The sequence below is a fragment of the Struthio camelus genome, chromosome 24, assembly GCF_040807025.1.
Source record: "Struthio camelus isolate bStrCam1 chromosome 24, bStrCam1.hap1, whole genome shotgun sequence".
NCBI classification, from domain to species: domain Eukaryota; kingdom Metazoa; phylum Chordata; class Aves; order Struthioniformes; family Struthionidae; genus Struthio; species Struthio camelus.
This window is the reverse complement of record NC_090965.1, coordinates 3,565,858-3,590,018: the sequence shown is the minus strand read 5'-3', so window position 1 is coordinate 3,590,018 and position 24,161 is coordinate 3,565,858. Positions and strand designations below refer to the sequence as shown.

At 45.1% G+C, this 24,161-nt stretch overlaps 1 protein-coding gene across 1 annotated transcript in view; it reads left to right on the top strand.

The window, feature by feature from the left end:
* IGFN1 (immunoglobulin like and fibronectin type III domain containing 1) overlaps nucleotides 1–18,749 on the top strand; it is a 42,118-nt gene extending 23,369 nt beyond the window's left edge. Inside the window, exons 13-25 of the mRNA XM_068918507.1 lie at nucleotides 147–2,111; nucleotides 2,250–5,306; nucleotides 7,010–7,134; nucleotides 8,197–8,338; nucleotides 8,972–9,268; nucleotides 11,081–11,380; nucleotides 12,371–12,544; nucleotides 13,524–13,652; nucleotides 14,146–14,448; nucleotides 15,633–15,721; nucleotides 16,784–16,979; nucleotides 17,608–17,907; nucleotides 18,409–18,749. Coding sequence (XP_068774608.1) covers nucleotides 147–2,111; nucleotides 2,250–5,306; nucleotides 7,010–7,134; nucleotides 8,197–8,338; nucleotides 8,972–9,268; nucleotides 11,081–11,380; nucleotides 12,371–12,544; nucleotides 13,524–13,652; nucleotides 14,146–14,448; nucleotides 15,633–15,721; nucleotides 16,784–16,979; nucleotides 17,608–17,907; nucleotides 18,409–18,749 — 7,418 coding nt within the window. The remainder of the gene's footprint in view (nucleotides 1–146; nucleotides 2,112–2,249; nucleotides 5,307–7,009; nucleotides 7,135–8,196; nucleotides 8,339–8,971; nucleotides 9,269–11,080; nucleotides 11,381–12,370; nucleotides 12,545–13,523; nucleotides 13,653–14,145; nucleotides 14,449–15,632; nucleotides 15,722–16,783; nucleotides 16,980–17,607; nucleotides 17,908–18,408) is intronic.
* Nucleotides 18,750–24,161: the final 5,412 nt, after the last annotated feature.

Sequence of the window (24,161 nt, the reverse complement as noted above, 5' to 3'; positions counted from 1 at the left end):
AAAGGATGGTCTCCCAGTGGGAATGGGAGCTGGTGGTGGTGCTGGTGGTGCTGGAGTTGATGGTGTGGGAGGTGTTGGTTCTGCCTTTGGAAAGGATGGTCTTCCACTGGGAATAGGAACTGGGACTGCTGCTGGTGTAGCTGGAGTTGGTGGTATGGGAGGTGCTGGGACTCCCTTTGGAAAGGATGGACTTCCTGTGGGAATGGGAGCTGGGGCTGGTGTTGGTGGTGCTGGGGTTGGTGGTATGGGAGGTGCTGGGATTCCCTATGGAAAGGATGGTGTTCCACTGGGAATAGGAACTGGGACTGCTGCTGGTGGTGCTGGAGTTGGTGGTATGGGAGGTGTTGGGTCTCCCTATGGAAAGGATGGTGTTCCACTGGGAATAGGAACTGGGACTGCTGCTGGTGGTGCTGGAGTTGGTGGTATGGGAGGTGTTGGGTCTCCCTATGGAAAGGATGGTGTTCCACTGGGAATAGGAACTGGGACTGGTGCTGGTGTAGCTGGAGTTGGTGGTATGGGAGGTGCTGGGACTCCGTATGGAAAGGATGGACTTCCTGTGGGAATGGGAGCTGGGGCCGGTGTTGGTGGTGCTGGAGTTGGTGGTATGGGAGGTGCTGGGATTCCCTATGGAAAGGATGGTGTTCCAACTGGGACTGGTGTTGGTGGTATGGGAGGTGTTGGGTCTCCCTATGGAAAGGATGGTCTCCCAGCTGGAATTGATGTTAGTGGTGTAGCTGGTATGGGAGGTGTTGAGTCTTCCTTTGGAAAGGATGGTCTTCCAGCTGGGACTGCTGTTGGTGGTATGGGAGGTGTTGGTTCTGCCTTTGGAAAGGATGGTCTTCCACTGGGAATAGGAACTGGGACTCCTGGTGGAAAGGATGGTGTTGGTGTTTTGGGAGGTGCTGGGACTCCGTATGGAAAGGATGGACTTCCTGTGGGAATGGGAGCTGGGGCTGGTGTTGGTGGTGCTGGTGCTGGTGCTATGGGAGGTGTTGGGTCTCCCTATGGAAAGGATGGTGTTCCAACTGGGGCTGGTGTTGGAGGTATGGGAGGTGTTGGGTCTCCCTTTGGAAAGGATGGTCTCCCAGTGGGAATAGGAGCTGGTGGTGGTGCTGGTGGTGCTGGAGTTGGTGGTGTGGGAGGTGTTGGGTCTCCCTATGGAAAGGATGGTGTTCTAGCTGGGGCTGGTGTTAGTGGTTTGGGAGATGTTGGGTCTCCCTTTGGAAAGGATGGTCTCCCAGTGGGAATAGGAGCTGGTGGTGGTGCTGGTGGTGCTGGAGTTGGTGGTGTGGGAGGTGTTGGGTCTCCCTATGAAAAGGATGGTGTTCCAGCTGGGGCTGGTGTTGGTGGTATGGGAGGTGTTGGGTCTCCCTTTGGAAAGGATGGTCTCCCAGTGGGAATGGGAGCTGGTGGTGGTGCTGGTGTAGCTGGAGTTGGTGGTATGGGAGGTGTTGGGTCTCCCTATGGAAAGGATGGTGTTCCAACTGGGGCTGGTGTTGGAGGTATGGGAGGTGTTGGGTCTCCCTTTGGGAAGGATGGTCTCCCAGTGGGAATGGGAGCTGGTGGTGGTGCTGGTGTAGCTGGAGTTGGTGGTATGGGAGGTGTTGGGTCTCCCTATGGAAAGGATGGTGTTCCAACTGGGGCTGGTGTTGGAGGTATGGGAGGTGTTGGGTCTCCCTTTGGGAAGGATGGTCTCCCAGTGGGAATGGGAGCTGGTGGTGGTGCTGGTGTAGCTGGAGTTGGTGGTATGGGAGGTGTTGGGTCTCCCTATGGAAAGGATGGTGTTCCAACTGGGGCTGGTGTTGGAGGTATGGGAGGTGTTGGGTCTCCCTTTGGGAAGGATGGTCTCCCAGTGGGAATGGGAGCTGGTGGTGGTGCTGGTGTAGCTGGAGTTGGTGGTATGGGAGGTGTTGGGTCTCCCTATGGAAAGGATGGTGTTCCAACTGGGGCTGGTGTTGGTGGTATGGGAGATGTTGGGTCTCCCTTTGGGAAGGATGGTCTCCCAGTGGGAATGGGAGCTGGTGGTGGTGCTGGTGGTGCTGGAGTTGGTGGTATGGGAGGTGCTGGGATTCCCTATGGAAAGGATGGTGTTCCAACTGGGGCTGGTGTTGGTGGTACGGGAGTTGCTGGGATTCCCTATGGAAAGGATGGTCTCCCAGTGGGAATGGGAGCTGGTGGTGGTGCTGGTGGTGCTGGAGTTGGTGGTATGGGAGGTGCTGGGATTCCCTATGGAAAGGATGGTGTTCCAGCTGGGACTGGTGTTGGTGGTATGGGAGTTGCTGGGACTCCCTATGGAAAGGATGGTGTTCCACTGGGAATAGGAACTGGGACTGCTGCTGGTGGTGCTGGAGTTGGTGGTGTGGGAGGTGTTGGGTCTCCCTATGGAAAGGATGGTCTCCCAGTGGGAATGGGAGCAGGTACTGGTGCTGGTGGTGTGGGTGGTATGGGAGGTGTGGGGTTTCCCTTTGGAAAGGATGGTCTTCCAGCTGGGACTGCTGTTGGTGGTATGGGAGGTGTTGGTTCTGCCTTTGGAAAGGATGGTCTTCCACTGGGAATAGGAACTGGGACTGCTGGTGGTGGTGCTGGAGTTGGTGGTATGGGAGGTGCTGGGACTCCGTATGGAAAGGATGGACTTCCTGTGGGAACGGGAGCTGGGGCTGGTGTTGGTGGTGCTGGGGTTGGTGGTATGGGAGGTCCTGGGACTCCCTTTGGGAAGGATGGTGTTCCAACTGGGGCTGGTGTTGGTGGTATGGGAGGTGTTGGGTCTCCCTATGGAAAGGATGGTGTTCCGACTGGGGCTGGAGTTGGTGGTATGGGAGGTGTTGGGTCTCCCTATGGAAAGGATGGACTTCCTGTGGGAATGGGAGCTGGGACTGCTGGTGGTGGTGCTGGTGTTGGTGTTTTGGGAGGTCCTGGGACTCCCTATGGAAAGGATGGTGTTCCAGCTGGGACTGGTGTTGGTGGTATGGGAGGTGTTGGGTCTCCCTTTGGAAAGGATGGTTTCTCAGCTGGGGCTGGAGTTGATGATATAGGAAGAATTGGCTCTCCCTATGGAAAGGATGGTCTTCCAGTGGGAATGGGAGCTGGAACTGGTGCCAGTGATGCAGACCTAGCTGGTGCAGGGGGACTAGAATCTCATTATGGAAAGGGTGATCTCCCAGCTGGGGCTGGTGTTGGTATAGCTGGTGCAGCAGGAGCTGGCTCTCCATATGGAAGAGACAGTCTTCCAGTGGAAATGAGAACTGGGTCTGGTGGTACTAGTGTGGAGGGTGTGGGGGAAGTTGGATCTCCCTATGGAAAGGATGGTCTCCCAGTGGGAATAGGAGCTGGCGCTAGTGCTAGTGGTGCTGGTGTTGGTGGTATGGGAGGTGTTGGGTCTCCCTATGGAAAGGATGGACTTCCTGTGGGAATGGGAACTGGGACTGCTGGTGGTGGTGCTGGTGTTGGTGGTATGGGAGGTGCTGGGACTCCCTTTGGAAAGGATGGACTTCCTGTGGGAATGGGAGCTGGGGCTGGTGTTGGTGGTGCTGGAGTTGGTGGTATGGGAGGTGCTGGGACTCCCTATGGAAAGGATGGACTTCCTGTGGGAATGGGAGCTGGGGCTGGTGCTGGTGGTATGGGAGGTGTTGGGTCTCCCTATGGAAAGGATGGTCTCCCAGTGGGAATAGGAGCTGGTGGTGGTGGTGCTGGTGTTGGTGGTGTGGGAGATGTTGAGTCTTCCTTTGGAAAGGATGGTGTTCCAGCTGGGACTGGTGTTGGTGGCTTGGGAGGTGCTGAGTCTCCATTTGGAAAGGATGTTCTCCCAGTGGGAATAGGAGCAGGGACTGCTGGTGGTGGTGGTGGTGTTGGTGCTTTGGGAGGTTCTGGGACTTCCTTTGGAAAAGATGGACTTCCTGTGGGAATGGGAGCTGGTGGTGGTGTTGGTGGTGTTGGTGGTATGGGAGGTGTTGGGTCTCCCTATGGAAAGGATGGTCTTCCTGTGGGAATGGGAGCTGGGACTGGTGTTGATGGTGCTGGAGTTGGTGGTATGGGAGGTGTTGGGTCTCCCTATGGAAAGGATGGTGTTCCAACTGGGGCTGGTGTTGGAGGTATGGGAGGTGCTGGGTCTCCCTATGGAAAGGATGGTCTCCCAGTGGGAATCGGAGCTGGTGGTGGTGCTGGTGTAGCTGGAGTTGGTGGTATGGGAGGTGTTGGGTCTCCCTATGGAAAGGATGGTGTTCCACTGGGAATAGGAACTGGGACTGCTGCTGGTGGTGCTGGAGTTGGTGGTATGGGAGGTGTTGGGACTCCCTATGGAAAGGATGGTGTTCCACTGGGAATAGGAACTGGGACTGCTGCTGGTGGTGCTGGAGTTGGTGGTATGGGAGGTGCTGGGACTCCCTATGGAAAGGATGGTGTTCCAGCTGGGGTTAGTGTTGGTGGTGCTGGAGTTGGTGGTATGGGAGTTGCTGGGACTCCTTATGGAAAGGATGGTGTTCCAGCTGGAGAAGGTATTGGTAGTTCTGGTGCAAGGGGAGTTGGCTCTTCCTATGGAAAGGATGGTCTCTCAGCTCTGGGTGTGTCTGGAGCTGCTCATTTTCCTTTTGGAGGTGAAGGAGGAATGGGGCCTTATGACAGCAAGAATTCTATGCTGAGCAGAGCTCAAGGATATTTAGGTGGAGCAGGAGGAGCTGCTTTTCCTCATGGCAGGTCATCTTCAGAAGGTGGGGGTGTTGTTGGTGCCTCTGCAATGCAAGCTGCTGGGTCTCCCTATGGCAAGGATGGTGTGTCAGCTGGCTCCAGGGTGGGGGCAGGTGGTGTTGGCAATTTGGGAAGTGATGAAAGGGGGTTGCATTCAGTCCGTGGTAGAGAAGGTGTGGAAGGTGCTATTGGCCTAGGTGATGAATCTGGGCTGGATTCCCGTCCTGGCAAATTTTCTATGCGAAGTGAAGCTGGAACTGGTGCTTACAAAGATTTCAGAGGATCAGGACACGAAGGTTCACACAATGAGAGAGATTCACTTTCAGGGAAAGGAGGTGCCAGGGGTGAGGACAGGGATTTAGGACAGTTAGGCTCCTATTATAGCAAGAATTCTGCCTTTGGTGGAGCAGGAAGTAAATCCAATAACAAATCTGTTGATGGGAGGAAGTCAGGTGTTCTTGGTGAAAGTTCACTGGGTTATGATCAGATGTCAGGTCTGGATAGTGGTCCTTCTTCAGTAAATCGGAGAAAACAGATACCTGGCCTTGATTTTAAAGCAAAAGAATACTTGAAGAATACAGACAGTATGGAAAAAAGAAGACATTTTCCCCAAGATGATTTGAAAGGTATGTCTTAATTGATAAATTTTGTATTGCTGGTGTTTGCATTTTGATATTCACATTTCTAATTCTGGAGACAAGGGGAATCTTATGGTTAAGATAAATACAGTTATGCAGAGAAATTTGTTTATCCTGAGATCTGTTCCTAATTCCATCACTGATTTGCTGTTTTTCTGTAGACGAGTACCTTCAGATCAAGCTAACTTAAAATATCCACTGTTTTGGGTAACTCAAAATGTGCTCATGTACCAGGAATGTGATTTAGATGTCCTCTGAATACTTGTAATTCTACCAGTGACTATTGAGACTGACTTATACTCCAGAGCTCAGAGAGGACAGGATTTTAATTAAAAAAAATTTTTTTAAAGGTCTTTTGCAACTCATTTCAATGTGGTAAAATGAAAGGTAATCCTTTTCCTTCTAAGAAGCTTGAGAGTGCCTTCTAAGAAGCTTGAGAGATCATTTGTCTACTCATTATAGAATAATCATTATAGAGTTGATTTGTCTATTAATCTAATTATACAATTTTCAATATAGCATACATGGATAGATAATTATGGAGTGCTATCCTTCTATCTAAAACTTTATCTAAATTATCTTTATCTAAATTATCTTTATCTAAATTATGTAAAGCTATCTGTTCATTCAAATAATTGATTCAGAGCATACATGCAACAGGCTTCATTTCACAAACATATTAGTTCCCATATAGTTTTGAGGAATAGGCTGTATTACTTTGTTTTTGTTGCAATTTAAAACTTGCCATTTCTCTTTATTTGTTCTAACACCTACTGCAAAGAACTATATTTTTCAACAGTTCTGGAAACCAGTTTGTGCCCCATTATATTGAATTAATGTGCACATTGGGCCTAATGTAAAGAGCTCTTATCTCTTCTAACATGAGAAATTATAAGGTGTTGCATGCAGGAAAAGGAGAATAATGTGTATGCAGCTGTATAATCCTGACCCATGGCTACAGTATCAAGATGATAATATGAGAAATGGTAGAAATAAGAAACTTTATATGTATTTAAAAGGAGGATGCTAGCCTAATGGAACTGCTGACCAAGTTAGAAATTTCTGAGGCAACTATAACATAAATACAAATAAAGGTGTAAAATCAGGAAAACTGGGGCAAATGGAAAAAGGTAAATAGGGGCGTACTGTTTATTTGAGAGGGAGTGAAGATGTTGAAGGGGAAGAGCTTGAGAAGGAAGAAAGAGAATGGAAGTGGTAGAAAATGGCGTGACTGAGGCTGTTCAGTGAGACCAGTTGAGCTGCCCTGTGTCTGGTCAACACAGCGAAAAAGAACAAGAATGGGAAAGAATAATAAATAGGACATCCATGTCCTGGAAGAGCCTTTTTTTCCCCCACTGGCTGTAGAGGGAGCCAAGACAGTTAGCATAGACTTAAAATAGCAAATCTTTAGATGGATAATACAATTTGTGATTAATCCATTGTCCGTTAGGTTGATACAAGTGCCGTATTGAATACAGGCCAGTTGGCGTGTCCTCCAATGCAATGAGTTTATGCCAGGTGGCCCATAACGTCTTAGTACAAAACCCTGTCATGACTACAGTATATTTTTTGAAAAGCTTTCTCCTCACCTGTGCGTTCATTTTTTGTTTATATATTTCTCTTTGGCAGTCTCTGCTCTTGTGTAACACAGAGATAGCATCTTTTACACATTTTCTTTTCTGAAATTTCAGCACCACGCTGTCGTGTCAACAAACCATTAGCAGATGTCAGAGTCCTGAAAGGGGAGCCAGCCGAGCTGTCTTGCACTGTCAGTAATGATGAAGTGAAAGGAACCTGGTTTAAAGATGGATTAAAGGTAGGTATCCTCTAGCTACTGTTTTCCTTGGTTAATGGTGCTCTGCTTTTTGGCTTTACCTCTCATGTAGTGTGTCAAGGTGTCCCTCCCTCTGCTGTTCTTACAGTGGTCTGGGATGGCTCCAGAAGAATTGTGCAGGAGCCTCTTTAGACTAAAATTCCTGATTAAAAACCCAGCAAAGTTTCTTCCTCCTTCCTGCTTCAAGGCATTTCTGTTCTTGCTGACACCAGGAAGGTTTGTGTTTTCCATCCTTTTTTCACGGGTGGAGATAGGGCAGGTCTTTCCTTTAAATGTGGATGTCTTGATATGTGACAGAAACATGCAAAAAGTGACGATGAATCTTCAAAGGATCTTCAGTTTGAGGGCATAATCCTCAGAAATGCATAACAGCAAGAATACTTCTTCAAATCAATGTGTAAGGTCAAGCATATACATATATATCATATTCCAACAACAAAGGAGAATAGACTGTGGAATCCAGATGATACTGTAGGAGTTCAGAGGTGCCATGCTCAAGCATGGGCCAAAGTTAGCATTAAGAATAGAAAGAGAGAGCGTGGAGATATTATTCCTAACACTTTAGGATTGTAGCTCAAGGTAAATCTCTCATTTACTTTAATGGACTTTAAATCAAGGCTTTATGGGGAATATATTGGTGCATTAGTGCTAATATGCAACGTTACCAGACAAATAATCCCAGAAAATGATTGCTATTGAACAATTTAGACCATAGCAGGATGTTTCTTGTGCATTAATAACAGGTTATGGTGGAGGAATGTTGCAAGCATAGCTGAGGTTTCCTAAAAGGTGCTGTTTTCTGGGAGTTGCTCTGTTTTCAGTGCTTGTTCCTGTTGTGAACAGACTGGCTCAGGCACAGCAATTGGTTATAGTTGCTTCAAACACATAGGACGTTCCTGGAACTTTTCAATTATATTTCAAATTTATTTGTCAGTATTCCTTAGAGGAGTTAGGTCATACGTCCAAGATTTCTGTCCTGTTAAAGTTTGGATTGTTGGTTTTTTTTTTCTTTTTAAGAATAGGTCTCTGTGCTTTGCTTTGTAGTTAAAAAGCATGGATGGAGTCCTTTTTGAAAAGGAAGGCTCAATCCACAAACTGATTATTAACAAAGTAGAAGATATTCATGCTGGAAAATATAAGTTTGAAGCTGCAGGTGTAAAAACTGAAGCTTCTATTTTTGTTGAAGGTGAGTCTGTTCAAATTACTCCTGTTCCTAATGCAATGCACCAGCCTTGATGTCCTTGAAATGTAATACATTTTCTGTGAGTTCTATAGTTGGTCATCAAGACAGCTTTATAATAAAGAATCCACAAACATATGGGAGATGTTTTTGATATAGATTGGTGCATTTTGTACTTCCAAATTTAATCAGGGAGTCTTCCTGAATAGCTCCTATCATTGACTCAAAGGTTTTGGCAAGTACATAACACTTCATCAAACCAGATTCTTCATTCTTGTGTGGGTTTAGTGTACTGCCTATGAGCTTATGCATTCAGGACAAAATTTGCTCTAGTGAAAAATTTGCTCCAATTTATGATGCCATAAATACTTTGTGACAATTATCCTATAGCTAAGTGCATTTGTGTGTATGAAACACACTACATGCAGGTGAAGGAGAAGGTCCGAATGTTGTGAGCCTCCAAGCATCATCTGCTTCATCAGGAACATCACTGATTCAGGTTGCATAAGCCCCCAAAGAACCAGATTAAAAATTGTTTGGAATATACAGTAACCATGAATACAGAGAAGTTCTTCCCTTCAAGGTGAGCTTTATACTCTTTGAATTGCAATTATTAATGACCTTGTGTTTTCTGCGTAGATCCTCCTCATGTTGACAAAGTTCTCCTCAAAAACCTAACAAATGTTCCTATTGTGGCCAAGGCTGGGCAGAAAATAAAGATCAAAATCCCTTTTGAGGGCCAGCTGCCAATCAGAGCAACGTGGCTAAAGGACAGAATGGAGCTAGTAGATGACACAAGGATTCGTGTTGATAAAGCAGATACCTTTACCATGTTGTCCATCTCCAGCAGTGAGAGAAAGGACTGTGGGGATTACAAAGTCAGGCTGAAGAATGACCATGGAGTCCTGGAGATCGACCTAAAGCTTGTGGTAATAGGTAAGAACTCTATAGCATCCACTGTGGCTTTCATTGTAGAGCTCAGGCAGGGGAGCCTTAGTAGCACTGATGACCATCTTATTTTAGGGCTACGGTGTATTTCGAGATGAGCAAGGGTTTTATGAATGCTGCTCACAGGAACATCTATTTTTGCCTCTCTTCCGAAGTATCCAAATAGAAGTATACTGAGCATTTTCTAGAACTGCAGAATTTCTTGCCCTCACATTGACTTTGATAAGGTTGAAGGGATATGTTTACAGTAAGGGATGCTGACTGTGCCCGCACTTCAAGTTATTACAAAATCTTCCCATATACCATTAGCACATGGCAAAGAAGACCCAGGCACATCATCTGGCAAGCAGCCATGGCAGTCCAGGACTGTGGTAACTGGCTATGGTGCATACTGACTCCAAATTGATATGGTCCATGTCACTTGGCATGGCTGGGCCTTGCTGGGTGCCTTGCAGGACCGACAGTTCTACAGGTCCACATAGCTATGCTTTCTTCCAACTCTTTTTATTCCATCTTTGCGTGTTCCCCAGCCTGTTCTCTGAAATGCTTGTGTGCACTCTAAAACCTGCAAACCACGTACAACATGCTTGCTTTGAGTTAACTTCAGCTGGAGTTCTCTACAGCCATAGACATTGGCAGGTTTAGTAAGAGGTTCTGGTAAGCAGGTTAAGTTCCAACCTTATACCTGATATCAACTTAGGTGCAACCTTCTGCTATAGGTTGAAGTAACTATGTAAAATCTCTAACGTTATCATTCTTAGTTTTAAAAAGCATTTCAATCCAGTTAAATTACTGTTACTCTTTTAAATTACACATCTTCCTTGATCCTCTTTCTTTTTGTCCTGTAAAACTGCTCTTGGAAAACTGAAGGAATTTAAACATAAATAATCAATAATAAGCTTCTTTCCTCAAAGATAAATACTAATTAAATATCCTATCTGGTTCTCTATTTTAGATATGCCCATGAAAGGCTATTAAAACTCAGATATTTCTTTTTGTGGGCTTAGGCATAATGATTAGCAGGCTTTATGGATGACAGGTTATTTTTGTAAAAATTTCTGTATCCTGAAATAATTTCAGTTTAATTTTAAGCTTTTCAGAAAAACAGTAATATTGCATCTAGCAGTTACAGGCTTAGGAAAGCTTCTCAGCTGCATCTAGTATAATGTGGTAAGTCTGAGTATGTGTTGGTTCAGAAAGAGAAATACGCTTCTGGGGAGAAATAGGCAAAGCCTAAGTTAGAATTATTTTGATTTAGATGAGTTCCTATCCCCATCATCCACATCAATTCTCCCATCATCCACTAAATCAGGGCACAGGAAAAGCTTGCTGACATGTTTCTTACACTTTAATACAAGATGACACAAATTTATTGTGGTTTTGCACAGCCTCAGCAGTTGAATTTTGAATGTTGGGTGATTGTGGAAGATAGGACTATGGACAACAAGCATATCTAAAAACAGATTAGCCAGGCCAAGTTCAGCCCTACCATAAATGTCTACTCTTTTGGAAGTCCAGAAAAGACATTCATCCTTATATGGGAGCTGACTTGATACAATGCTCACGGGAATAATCAACCCAAAGAACAAGGACCTGGCTTCTTACCCCTTAACAAAACTTAGGAGAAGAGTGGATGTTGGAAGAGGCAATTCAAGCCCCTGTGCCCCATTTTGCAACTATGAGTACATTCTAGCTGAAACCAGCTCTCCCAGCTGGTGAGCAAGAGACAATGATTGCTCCAAACTCAAGAACATGTCTGGATCTAGAGCCAACTTGCAGTTGTTGTGTTCCTCTTTTCAGACAAGCCACAGCAACCCACAGGACCCATCAAAGTTGTAGAAAGTTCCACAAGTGACATCACCATTCAGTGGAAGCCCCCAAAGGATGATGGGGGCAAACCAGTACAAAGCTATATTGTTGAGAGGCAGCAAGTAGGCAAGGAAGACTGGGTGACTCTGGGAGAAACCCCCAAAAGCTGTACCACTTTCACTACCAACAAAGTAGAACCAAACATGAGCTACTACTTCAGGGTGAGAGCTGTGAATGCAGAGGGAACCAGCGATGCACTGGAATCAGATGAGGTGAAGGCTGTCAGTAAAGGTAAGGAAGAACTGTTTTTTGAATTTTTGTAATCATTCTACAACCATGTGGGAAATTCATTATTAAAGCTGATATCAAGGAAAACTCGCTGCATTTTGGGTGTTGCTACAGATGTGAATCCGCATCATGGCTGAACAAACCTGTGAAGATTTCATATCAGGACTAGGAGCTTCTTGTAGGCTTTGGTGATGCTGAGTGAGGCGGTGTTAAATTTTCGGTTTTGTTCCAATCTGAATTCTAAAACAAGTTAATGGGGGAAATGCAATATGCATCAAGACCAAAGAAACTTTCTTCTTGAGTGGCTACAAAGTAAACGTGCAAGGCCTTTTCTTAAATCCACAGGCAAAGGAGTCTCTCAGTGCCTACAGCACTTTTTAGTATGATCACTTCATAGCCCTGATTTCCAAATAAGCAATTCTATTCTTTGAGTCCTCCAATGAATTAAAATATTAGAAAAGTTTTTATTTCAAGCATGAATGTAGTACTAACAAGAGAGCAATATCTCAAATCTCTTTCTCATTTCATTCTATCTGCATCTTTCTTTGCACAATTACAAGCCTTTCTTTGCAAAGATAAAATTTTCTGCTAATTTTTCATTGCTGTGCCCTTCAGTAGTGTTGCTGTATTTTGAGGGCTCTAGCAGAGGGATTAGAAAATCCATCCTTATCCCAATTTCTATCATTAAAAGCAAGATTAACACTGAACTTCCCTATGGGATAAGAATGTACATACTTTTCTTTGTAGGCTGACAGTGTAATTCTTGGTGGTGATGACAGCAGGTCATTCATGAAAGCAACATTAGGAAAAGAGGTCCACACTCCTGGATTCTGTTTGTGTGGGAAATAGGATATACAGCTTGAGTTTTCGTTCAGGTCTTCAAAACATGTCCATATGAATATATTGGGGAAACTGAAGGAAGAAACTACTTGGAGCGCTTCCTTGCCTTGCAAAGAAAAAAACTGCTAATAATGAAATGCTATCTCTTTCTAGCTTCACCTGGTCCCCCAGATCCCCCTGAGATCATCAGTGCCAGCAAGGAAACCATCACAATATCCTGGAAAGCACCTCGTAAAACTGGCAGTTCCCGAATTGTGGGGTACATTGTTCAAAAACGCAAGAAGGGTACCAATATCTGGGTGCCAGTCACCAATGTGCCTGTAGCAGGTAGGTAGCTTAAACCCTGGAACAAGCTGGAAAACTTCAAAAAGGGAAAAAGTTCCCTTTTTTAGAGGGCTGGCTTACAAGGTAATATGTTGATCTTGGATGGGAATTTGCCTTCTTCTAACCTCTTGCTTTCGGCTTAGTATTTTATACCTTTTCACATCAGTGTTTTTCCTCTTGAATTCTTGAGCTGCTAACTATCCCCATCTCATCCATGTTACCCCATCTGAAATTTTACCTTCTTATGTAGTCTACGCTCTTTCTCACAACTAAACAATTTTCTCAGAGTTCTGAGGCAAGGTTACACAGCTGCATCACAGCAAAGCCAGTTCTTGGTTCATAGACAGTTGAAAGCCTGGGAGGAGGGTTATGATCTCTTATTACTCTCAGGAGAGGTATTACCTAGATTGTGTGTGAGCATATGGCTGGGGAGGAGTGCAGAGAAGGTCACTGCTGCATCCTGGGACTTGGCTCCACTATGGATAAACTGACATTTTCAGTTTCTAGGACTAAAATCTTTACTTCACATATAGAAATGCTGTCCTTAGTCCTAGTGCTGGAAATGTGGTAGATGGGAATTTATAAATGCAAGGGACATAAAGAAACCCAAGTGATGTGTATATGCTCTAAAATGTATTTTGACTATAGCTGCTAATTATCTGCCAGGTGCAGACTAGGACTTCTTATCTGGTATAGAAGAGTTTAGGATTATCCCATGAGGAGAAGCGGTATTTTTCCTTTCTCTGACTTAATAGCTCCCAGATGGTGTTTGATCTGCAAGGGAATACAATGAACACATCCCAGAAGTACATATGCACTAGGACAAGGAAGGGCAGAGGAAAGGGAGACAACATTTATACATAGCTCCTGAGAATTATGTAGTATGCAGTTTTACATGGCATGAAGTCCAGCATCATTGTGTCACTGTTTACTGCTTGGGGAACTGCTCGCCTGAGCCAACACACTGCTTTTCTTCCTGCAGAGAGGAAATTGAAAATGACCAATCTCAAGATGGGGCTGCAGTATGAATTTCGCGTGGCAGCTGTCAATGCTGCTGGTGTAGGAGAAGCCAGTGCACCATCACAGCCTGTCTTTGCTCGAGATTCCACAAGTAAGTGAACCGCCCCCATCTCTCTGGCTCAGGGATGCTTAAAGCAGGATTTAGACTGGGGATGTTTGTGGAGAAGCAATGTTTTAAAGTGGTTTTTAAAGTACGTGAAGGCAAAAATCAAATAATTGGAGACCTGTTTCATGGCTGAGAATCCACTGTCAGCATGAGAAAGAAATGGAAGGATTTCTTGTGGGATGAGTAAGTCAAGGTGTGGCAGACCTCCTGTGCAGGAGCAATGTGCAGTGTGTGAGCAACGTGCCATGTGGAGGGGTATTTAGGATGGGTTGCAGAGCTCTGCAAGAGCATTGCAGATTGTGCTGCAGTATTGCTGTGAGCAGGAACCTGGATCCAGCTCTGAAGAACTGGGACAAACTGGAGGCAAGATAGCAAGGTGGATATCTAGCACACTGCAAGTGTTGAGGGTCTCAGAAAATGACTGAAAAGGGGGCACAGAAGTCCTAAAAAATAGTTGAAATAAAATTTCTCATTTCAGAACCTCCAGGTCAAGTGAGGGACCTTAGAGTGGCCAGCAATGACAGCAGTAGCATCACCTTGACATGGAGAAAACCTGAACCTAAAGATGGAGTTGATGTGAAAGGCTATGAGGTAGAGATGCGATCTTATGACAACCTCAACTGGACCAAATGCAATGCTCTTCCTATAGAGACAACCACGTACACAGTTAAAGGCCTGCAAGCCAAACAGTTATATTTCCTACGTGTGAGAGCCCTCAATGACAGTGGCCTAGGAGAAGCTGCGGAGCTCCAAACTTGCACTGAAGCTGCTCCTCCTGTTGGTAAGTCAGAGTGGGCTGCTTTCAAAATGAACAAGGTCCTTCTACAGGTAACAGAACACAGACGACTTTGCTGGAGACTTTGACTGCAGTCTTTTAGTCTTTGGGTCACTGTGACAAGAGCTTCTTTTAAGTCCCAGACTGTAGCAGATGGACAAGTACGATGTTGCTCCTTTAGAGTATGCTCTTGTTTTGTTACTTCACCAGGAAAATCTGAAGATTCAACTGACAATAAATGTACAATACACAGAGTGGTGAGCTCATGTTAAGGACTCATTAAGATACAAGAACTCCAAATATTTTATTTTTCCGCAGATTTATATTTTGCCTCTCACACAGAGTGCCTTCACTGTAACAGGTGAAATGAATCCCACAGTCTGCAATCTTATCACTTCATAACTGTCCAAAAGTTGAGAAAATTTGAAACATACAAAATAGTCACTTATAAGGTGCTTTTTTCTTCTTTTTGTTCTTCAGCTTTTCCAAAAGATCAGATTTGAAAGGTTAATGAATGGAAACAAGAGAAAGAAGCAAAATGCATAATTAAAAAGTAAAATGTTAAATACCATAGTATATTATATTGGTGAAAAGAAAAGAAAAATAGTTTTAAATTTTAAAAAGAACATTATGTGAAAAGTATTTTTAATAAACTCAGGCCTGTTTCCTGAGGATGTCATTTGGGGTTTTCAGTGTTCATAGCTTGCTGTTTTGCTAGGTCACGTGAAAAACTCAAATGCACAAAGAATTTTTGAGATTGTCGAAAAATATTCTCAATTCAACTGTTCTCATGACTGTCTCTTTCATGAACATCTTTTGCAAGTTCCTTTTCCCTAAATATCATTTGAGGTAGAATATCATCCATGTGACAGGGTAAAGCGTGTCAAAGAGCCATTTTATCCATGATTGAGATGTCGTGACATCATGTGAACGTATTTTTACATCATTCCCCTTGTTTAATCATAGTGGTAGATAAATAGTAGTAAAATTTAAAAGGTGTAATAGTTAGCAAGGAACTCTAGTGCTGAATCAAGGAGCTTTCTTTCTACAATACCACTATGATTTTATCAATAGCCCACAAGCCAACTGTTGGAAAGCCTTTAGGAGTGTTGGACACATGCATATGAGTTTGTCTGCCAATAACTCTGTCATAGCATATAACTTTTGATTGTAATCACTGTCTTTTCCAGTTCCTCCCAGGTTCCTAATAGATGACAGCGTGAAAAGCTTCCTGATTATAAGAGCAGGCAAAACCATCCGAGTGCCAATTCCCTTTGAAGTAAGTTTTCAAATGGCTTCGTAAGAAATTCTTGTCTGTTTTTACGCTGCAGCCAGTAGTAGACTTGTCAACTGAGCTGCTTTTTCTTAGCATGGAATTTTTACAAGATCCTGGGCAAATCCTTTAAGCTACTTGTACTTTGTATGCTTTCTGCACGAGGAGAACAACGACAATTCATCTGTCACTTTTGGTATTAGAGGGTTATGAGATTATGGTCCATCATTAATCTCTGCAAACAAGGCACTTTGATATGGGTGGATGGACAGCATTCAATATTATCATCATCTGGTACTAAACTCTCATACTTAGATTCATCACTTGATTTCCCCCTGACTCCCTTGGAAGACCCAAAGGTAGGATTTCTAGCAACATCCTACTAACTATATTCAACTTACTAAACAGCAACACTTTACTTATATTACCTAAGAAATAGGTTTGCACTGACAGAAATGCTATGTGCTTTGACCTAAGCTTGGAGCAATACAGGTAAGGCCTAGGATATCAGGAAGAGGTTGATGAAGGCGAAGTGTGCCTGTTTGCTGGCCTTCCTCCAGCTCAGGCGCTATCTTGGGGAATAAAGACCAAAGATGGCATAATAAGAAAAATACCCTACTAAGGATCCTTTTTCTTTCCCAAAGCAGCAGATATTTTAAAAAGTACAAAATAGTAACTGCTGTTACTATCTGTTGTTCTTGAACACCTTGTTTGACATAGTTGTACCTGAGCACTTTAGTACAGCAGAACTCTTATAGGACACAGAGAAAGAAAAAAGTTACAAAGGAACTTTAGTTTCTTTATAAGAGTTAAAAATTAAAGAAGCAAAAGTTAAAATTAAAGAAACAAAATAATGGTTTGCAGAGATACCTGACCTAGCTCTGAAGGGGGTTGCTCAGGCACTGGAAGCAGGTTATCATCATTATTATCATAATCTTCTATTTGGATCTAATTTGTTTAGATCCAGCTCAGGTGTTTCTAAATATCACTGGACTGATGACGCTAAAGGTGTAAAGACATAAACTGGAGACAGAACAGGTGGGCTGTAACCTATGTTGCTCTTCATAGGCATCTCCGGATCCGGTAGTGACCTGGTTAAAGGATGGGCTTCCTCTACCAAAAAGGGCCACAATAAATACCGAACATAGCACCACCGAACTGCTGATTGAAGCAGCTGAGTTCTCTGACAGTGGCACCTACACTGTTGAGCTCCAGAATGGGTCAAGGAATAAAGAAGCATTCAGCTTCCAAGTTCAAGTTACAGGTAACTCAATCACTACTATCTATATATGCAAATTCAGGGGTAAGTAGGCAGCAGGCGAGGAGCTTAGCTGAGCACAGTGAGCTCTGATTCAGTTAAGCAGTGCAGGCACAGGAAGAACTGAGGAAAACAGTTTTTCATGAGATTCAGTCCAGCCACTTTGTGGTATCACCTGGCCATATCTATGGGACAGAGGAGTCTACTGATTTAAATTACACCTCCTTACCAGAATGACTCTGCTTAAATACATAAGGTTATGAAGCTAGATAGTGCAAACCACAGGAGAGCAGTTTATGCTCTTTGTAACAGCGTAACATTAGTCAGCAACAGGCTGTAGTAGTCCTAGTCATAAAAACTCTGTAAGCTGTCTCAGTAAGAGGTGAAAAAGTTTAGCTGTATCAGCCCTCATCTTCTGCCTCTATCCATAAGAAGAAGAGGCCCAGGGCTACTGGTATAATGCAGGAGAAGTTCATGCGCATCTGAAGGAGGAAGATTCAAATTTTGTCCCTTCTAATGACCGAGATGTTTACTCAGTCCCTAGACTTAGAATATCTGATGACCTCAGAAATTTTAGGGTTCCCTACTGTGCCACTTTCCCTACCTCTTTGGTATTTTTGCCTTAATCTGACAGATATCCCACAGTCCCCTGGACCTATTGAATTGGAAGAGAACGTGCCAAATACAGTGACAGTGACCTGGGAGCCATCAGCATCTGAGAAATGGGAAAGTAATCTCTACTACACGGTCCTGATACGTGAATCACAGAAGAGCTTGTGGCAAGTGGTGGGTGACCTGATCTACACCAACAAGTTCACGTTCACCAAACTTATCCCAGGCCGGGACTACTACTTTAGGGTTATGGCAAAAAATTACTTAGGAGCCAGTGGTCCGTCTGAAACTGTACAGCCATGGAGACTTCGAAAAGAAAAGGGTAAAACAGCTTTTACAAATAGCTATCAATGTACCCATGCTGTGATGCTTTGTTCCTTTTAATGGCTTTAGTACAGGCTCCTGAAATAGGTCTCTCTTCCTGTGAACATTTCGTTGCCTAGAATGAGCGTGCATAGAGATGCCTTCCTTGCCAAACAGGAATTTCTTAGGGTTTGTCCTCTCTGCAGTCAGATAGATCCTTTATTTCCAGCAGTTATATCACACACAATTCATCACAGAATGAATTTCCAGCAAAATCTGAGGCTTAAAGTTTTGTAGAAACCAAAGTTTCTGTCTTAAAGGTTAAAATTTGATCAATTTGAGAATAAACCACAAATTACAATTCACAGGTGCATGGCATGTTGTGCAGTTTGCAACATAGAATGCCATTGTTAAAAGTCACAGTTGAAAATCACTCCTTTAGTCTGACTTCTGTCCCCATGAAGCAGTATCTGAGTTTATGTTTGTATGTCGCTGTTTTTTGTTTGTTTTTATTTAACAGCTGAATTTCAAGTCAAACAACCAGAATACAGGGAAGTTAATCTAAATCAATCCCCAAGATTCCTCGTCCAGTTGAAGCCTCATGTGGTGACCACTGGGACAGAGTGCCATATGAGCTGTGCAGTTGCAGGCCATCCACCACCGAAGATCACATGGTATAAGGATGGCAGGGACCTGTCCAAGGATCCTAACTATTTGTGCACAAATGTCTTTGGTGTCTGCTCCCTGGTGATCCTAGGTGTTGCAAAAAATGATGAAGGAGAATATATGGTAGAGGCCACCAATGAACTGGGCCGTGCATTCAGCAAAGCTTTCCTCACCATTAAAGGTAACAATCTTTAATGCCTTTAATTCATCATGTGACATTAAGATTTGTCATTGCTGCCAAGATGCCTTAAAATGGTTGCCATAGGGCTTTACAGACAGAAAGTTTCTCCTATGAGGCACTGTGCATTTGGACTACTGAATTTTTAATCTATTAGTGATCAAGTGTGAAAGACAAAAATGGAAATTGAAACGTAAATCTAAAAAAAGACTTGATTTCTACATGAGCCCAGAGGTTTTAGTTGACCTTTAGCAAATCCTTTAGAAAGAAATATCCCATCTTCATTTAATAAGGTAGTATCTACTCTGTTCTTCATGAAATATCCTTAACTTTGAGTCGAATACTCTCTCTTAATGCAATTTGGGACACCTCAGTGGGATTATGTGAGTGGAAAAATGAGCGGAGGAATTATGAGTGGTCAATTAAATCCCTGTAATCCTTTTTCACGCATTGTTTTTTTCTGCCTTGTAACATTTCAGGTCCTCCTTCTAGCATAGCTTTCAGACTATCTCCCTCATTACGATATTGAGCTGATTTTCTCCTCTTATTTTCAGACTCCTCCCTGTAGCATGACCTTCCTGAAAACATCTCTGCACTCCTGTGAAAACGAGAAAGTTTTCACTGTGAACTGGCTCTACACGAAAGCTATGTATCTATTTTCAGATGTGCATGATAGTCTGAGTGTTTTATTTTTCTGATCCAGTAGTTGTATTTTGAGCATGGTGCTGCACTGTAGTCAAAATGGAAAAAAAGCTTTCAGGGAATTGTATCTTTTCATAATGATCATGGTTTTCCACTATGACTTTTAAAATACATAAGAAGCTTCAAGAACGTAGAAGATGAGAGGAAAAAAGATTTGGCCAAAATGAAACTTTCCATGGAGATCACGTGTGAGATAACTTCTGTCATACCACCCAGCTGCTGTCAGACAGTCACAAGAACATTTCTTGACACTGTAGCTCTATGAAGCTGACCTTTTGGCTTGTGGATTTCTAATCCACAGCAGTCATTTTAGATTCCATGTAATCCTTGGCAGGTTTCACAATTCTGCTAGAAGCAGTTCTGCATGAATTCCACTACCAGTAGCAGCTAAGCATATTGTTTGCTTTAACCTCTAAGTTGAATAGAGTATCTGTCTGCATTTTAAACACTGTCAGTTATTTTTACCTGAGCGTGAGATAAATTCTCAGGCTAGGCTAACACAGGACAGCACTACTGGCAGTGAAAATGCATTGACAGGAGTGAATGGAAATCTAGTACCAGTTGTATTTGTGTGGGCAGATCAATGCTGTACTTTAAGAAACTGCTATAGCAAGTGCTATAGAAAAGGATGTAGAGGTCTTAAACCTCCACATTAGTATCATCTTTGAAATCTAATTGCCCCTACCTTGTGACATCCCTGGAATATTTTTGCATAATGGAAGAAGAGGTTAAAATCTTTCATGTTTGTGATACCACCAGAGAACCTCAGCCATGCCTGGGAGATGCCATCACTGAGTGGAGAATGAGACTGGAAAGCAACAATGTATAATGACTTCCCAAAGGAATAACATTGCAGCCTTAGCACCAAAGCTACTTTCAAGCTGCCATCATAGAAGGCAGGAGAATCAACATCAGACTTAAAGTCATTGAATTCTCATACAGCCAGTCAAACATTTATGTGGGGCTGAAATGCTGTTCTTGATTATATTTTGTAGAGTGTTATACAGACATGGCAACAGTAAGTTATGAAATTAAACCTTATTTCAGTAAAATCTATCATGAGCAAGTGTTTATTTTGGAGATGGAAGCCCAGCCAGTTGTTGAATGCCAATTCCATCTCCATTGCTGATCCCTGTTCCAGCCCGTGGAGGTGGGACAGGCCCATACAAGACTGTAGGGCCTGGTGCGGGCCCATATGAGCTCAGCAAAAGCCCGTACAAGCCTGTAGAGCTTGGTTTGGGCCTGCACGAGCCCATAGAGTCCTTGGCACGTCCTTGTACAAGCCCGTAGGGCTTGGTGCAAGCCAGTATGAATCGGTAGAGCCAGACACAGGCCCATGCAAGCTGGTAGGACCTGGCATGGGCCCATACAAGCTTGACGTGGGCCCGTACAAGCCCATGGAGTTCAACACAGGCCCGTAAAAGCCCGGAGAGCCCTAAGTGGGCCCGTACAAGCCTGTAGGGTCTGCCACGGGCCCGTATGAGCTTGGCACAGGTCTGTACGAGTCCATAGAGATTAATGTGGGCCCATATGAGCCCATAGAGCCCTGTGTGGGCCTTTACAAGCTTGGCTCAGAATCACAGAATGGTTTAGGTTGGAAGGGACCTCTGGAGATCATCTAGTCCAACCTCCCTGCTCAAGCAGGGTCCTCTAGAGCATATTGCCCAGGATCACGTCCAGATGGGTTTTGAATATCTCCAGGGAAGGAGACTCCACCACCTCTCTGGGCAACCTCTTCTAGTGCTCAGTCACCCTCACAGTAAAGAAGCTTTTCCTCAGGTTCAGATGAACTTCCTGTGGTTCAGTTTCTGCCCATTGCCTCTTGTCCTGTCACTGAGCACCACAGAGAAGAGTCTGGCCTCATCCTCTCGACACCCCCCTCTTCAGATACTTGTACACATTGATGTGTCTTCTCTTCTCCAGGCTAGACAGGCCCAGCTCTTGCAGTCTTTCTTCAGAGGAGAGGTGCTCCAGCCCCCTCATCATCTTGGTAGCCCTCCGTTAGACTCTCTCCAGGAGTGCCATGTCTCTCTTGTACTGGGGAGCCCAGAACTGGACACAGTCCTCCAGGTGAGGCCTCACCAGGGCTGAGGAGAGGGGCAGGATGGATCACCTCCCTCCACCTGCTGGCAACACTCTGCCTAATGCACCCCAGGATCCCATTGGCCTTCTTGGCCACCAGGGCCCATTGCTGGCTCATGCTTAACTTGTGGTCCACCAGCACTCCCAGGTCCTTCTCGGCAGAGCTGCTTTCCAGCAGGTCAACCCCCAGCCTGTCCTGGTGCCTGGGGTTATTCCTGCCTAGGTGCAGGACCCTGCACTTGCCTTTGTTGAACTTCATGAGGTTCCTCTCTGCCCACCTCTCCAGCCTGTCCAGGTCCCTCGGAATGGCAGCACAGCCTTCTGGTGCGTCAGCCACTCCCCCCAGTTTAGTATCCTCAGCAAACTTGCTGAGAGTGCACTCTGTCCCTTCCTCCAGGTCATTGAGGAATACATTGAACAAGACTGGACCCAGGACTGACCCCCGGGGGACACCGCTAGCCACAGGCCTCCAACTAGACTCTGCAGCACTGACCACAACTCTCTGAACTCTGCTCTCTAGCCAGTTCTCAATCCACCTCACCGTCCACTCATCTAACCCACACTTCCTGAGTTTACCTACGAGGATGTGATGGGAGACAGTGTCACGAACCCATAGAGACTGGCACGCACCCATATGAGCTTGACATGGGCTTGTACAGGCCCATAGAGTTCAGTGTGGGCCCACAGGAGCCCGTAGAGGCTGGCCTGGACCAGTACAAGCTAGACATGGGCCTGTACAGGCCCGTAGAGCTCAATGTGGGCCCGTATGCATGTGAGTGCAGCAGACAGAGGCAGCGAACACACACAGCAGTTTGCGCAGCAGTGTCTGGGCTCTTCCTGGGCCTTTTGGGGGCCTTGTTGGAAGTTGTGGAGGCTTTCTGGGGACCCCCGAGGAACTAGATGTTGCTTGCTACTAGCAGGAAGGGAGAGCTAGACAAGGACTACTGCAGGGGGCCTTGACTTAACTTCTCCTGGGAAGTTCTAGCTAGGTGGGGCTGCTGCTAACGAGCTCTCTGGGCTGCCCTGGTCAGAGGGAGTTGGGGCTTTTGTTTCAGGTGGCTCCTGATTGGGTGGGTCAAGCACCCTTGTGAGTCACTGCTAGGCAGAGGCCTATATAAGAGCCAGGCCTAGAGTGCAGCAAACAGAGGCAGCAGTTTGTGCAGAAGGGTGTTGGAAGGCAAAGAAGGCACCTCTCCATTTTCCACAGTGGTGTGTCCTTCCCCAGATGTGGTCATGAAATGCTGCAGAGCACGTTCCCCATAACAGGGGATCTGGGGTAAATATGACAACTCTCTCTTGTAGGAACTACTCATAACAATTAAAGGCTGTCGTATGGGTATCCCAGCCCACAGCTTTATGTCACCAAGCACTCAGTAGGAGCACTAGCATGTGGCAGCGCTTCAGCGACCTTCTGCAGCACTCAGCCTCTGCAGGAATGCCAGGTTGGTGGAGTTTGTCTCTCAGATTGGCTTATGAACACCTAGGAGAGTAATGCTCCCAAGCTGGAAGGGAGAAGAGCGCTTTTGTGCTAATTCCTGTCACAAGGTGGGAGGATGCAGGCTGTGTTTGTGAACATGTTAGGCCAATGCCTCCGCCAGAGCCTGGATTCTTCCCTCTCTTCACAGGTAGGTCTGGGCCTGGCTAATTTTGATGTACATATTGCTGTTGAGGATGAGCAGTAGTGTCAGCTTGGGATGAACAAGGCAAAGAGCAGGTTTCAACAGTGTAAGAGCAAAATCCCTCCCTAGCCCCTGAGCATGCGATGAGATCCTGTTAGGGCAGAAAGCAGGGCTTCATGCAGGAGCCTTCCTTGACACTAGGTGTGCTTCATGTGTCTCCTCCTACTTTACAGCCCAAAAATGTTCTCTTATTAGGGCTCCAGCTTCTGTGGTCTTTGATGATTTGGAGAAAAAGATCAGAGGTGTTCATAAATCGGCAGTGCTTTTCCATGCTATTTTCTGATGTCAGCACTAGGGACTCTCTGTAAGGGAGCAGAAGGCCCTTGCCTCTCCCTTTGCAGGTTCCCAGGTTCTGCTGTGTGCTGTGGATGTTTGTTCCCATATATCAACCCTGTACAGCTGTATGTCCTAGCTCCTCCTCCTCCCCTCGTCGTGGCTATGGGCCTCAGAGTCCTGGTTAAAGTCCGCCAGAAGGAAATGCTGCTGTAGTTCTGCCTCTGTGTGCACTCAAGAAAATAAAGTGTGTTGGGATAATGGTCTGCTGGGAGGCAGGAGATGGACTGGGGACTTAATCTGGTGTCCTCAGGAAGCCTTTCAACATGAAGAGTGCATTGGTGCATCTAGCAGCGTAGCATCCTTCCTTATGGAAGGGTCTGGCCTGCCTGGTGTGAGTTGTGCTCACTTGAGCAGTCCGTGGAGTTGAATTCAGGGTCCTTTGCTCTTTAGGAATGATAATCCCCTTTCTAGCCACAGAGATATCACAGTCCATCCTCCTGAAGGGGCAAGATGGTGATGGATCATCTGGGCTGCACATCCCACGGAGAAACTACCACTGACTTCTGCACCTATCTTCTGATCAAGACGTTGCTGTTGCAGGAGAGGACCCAGATTCCTTCTGGACACAGTACTGCTCAGTGGGAAGAGGAAGGCTTTGGATAAACCTCCATCCATGCTCCTCCTTGAACT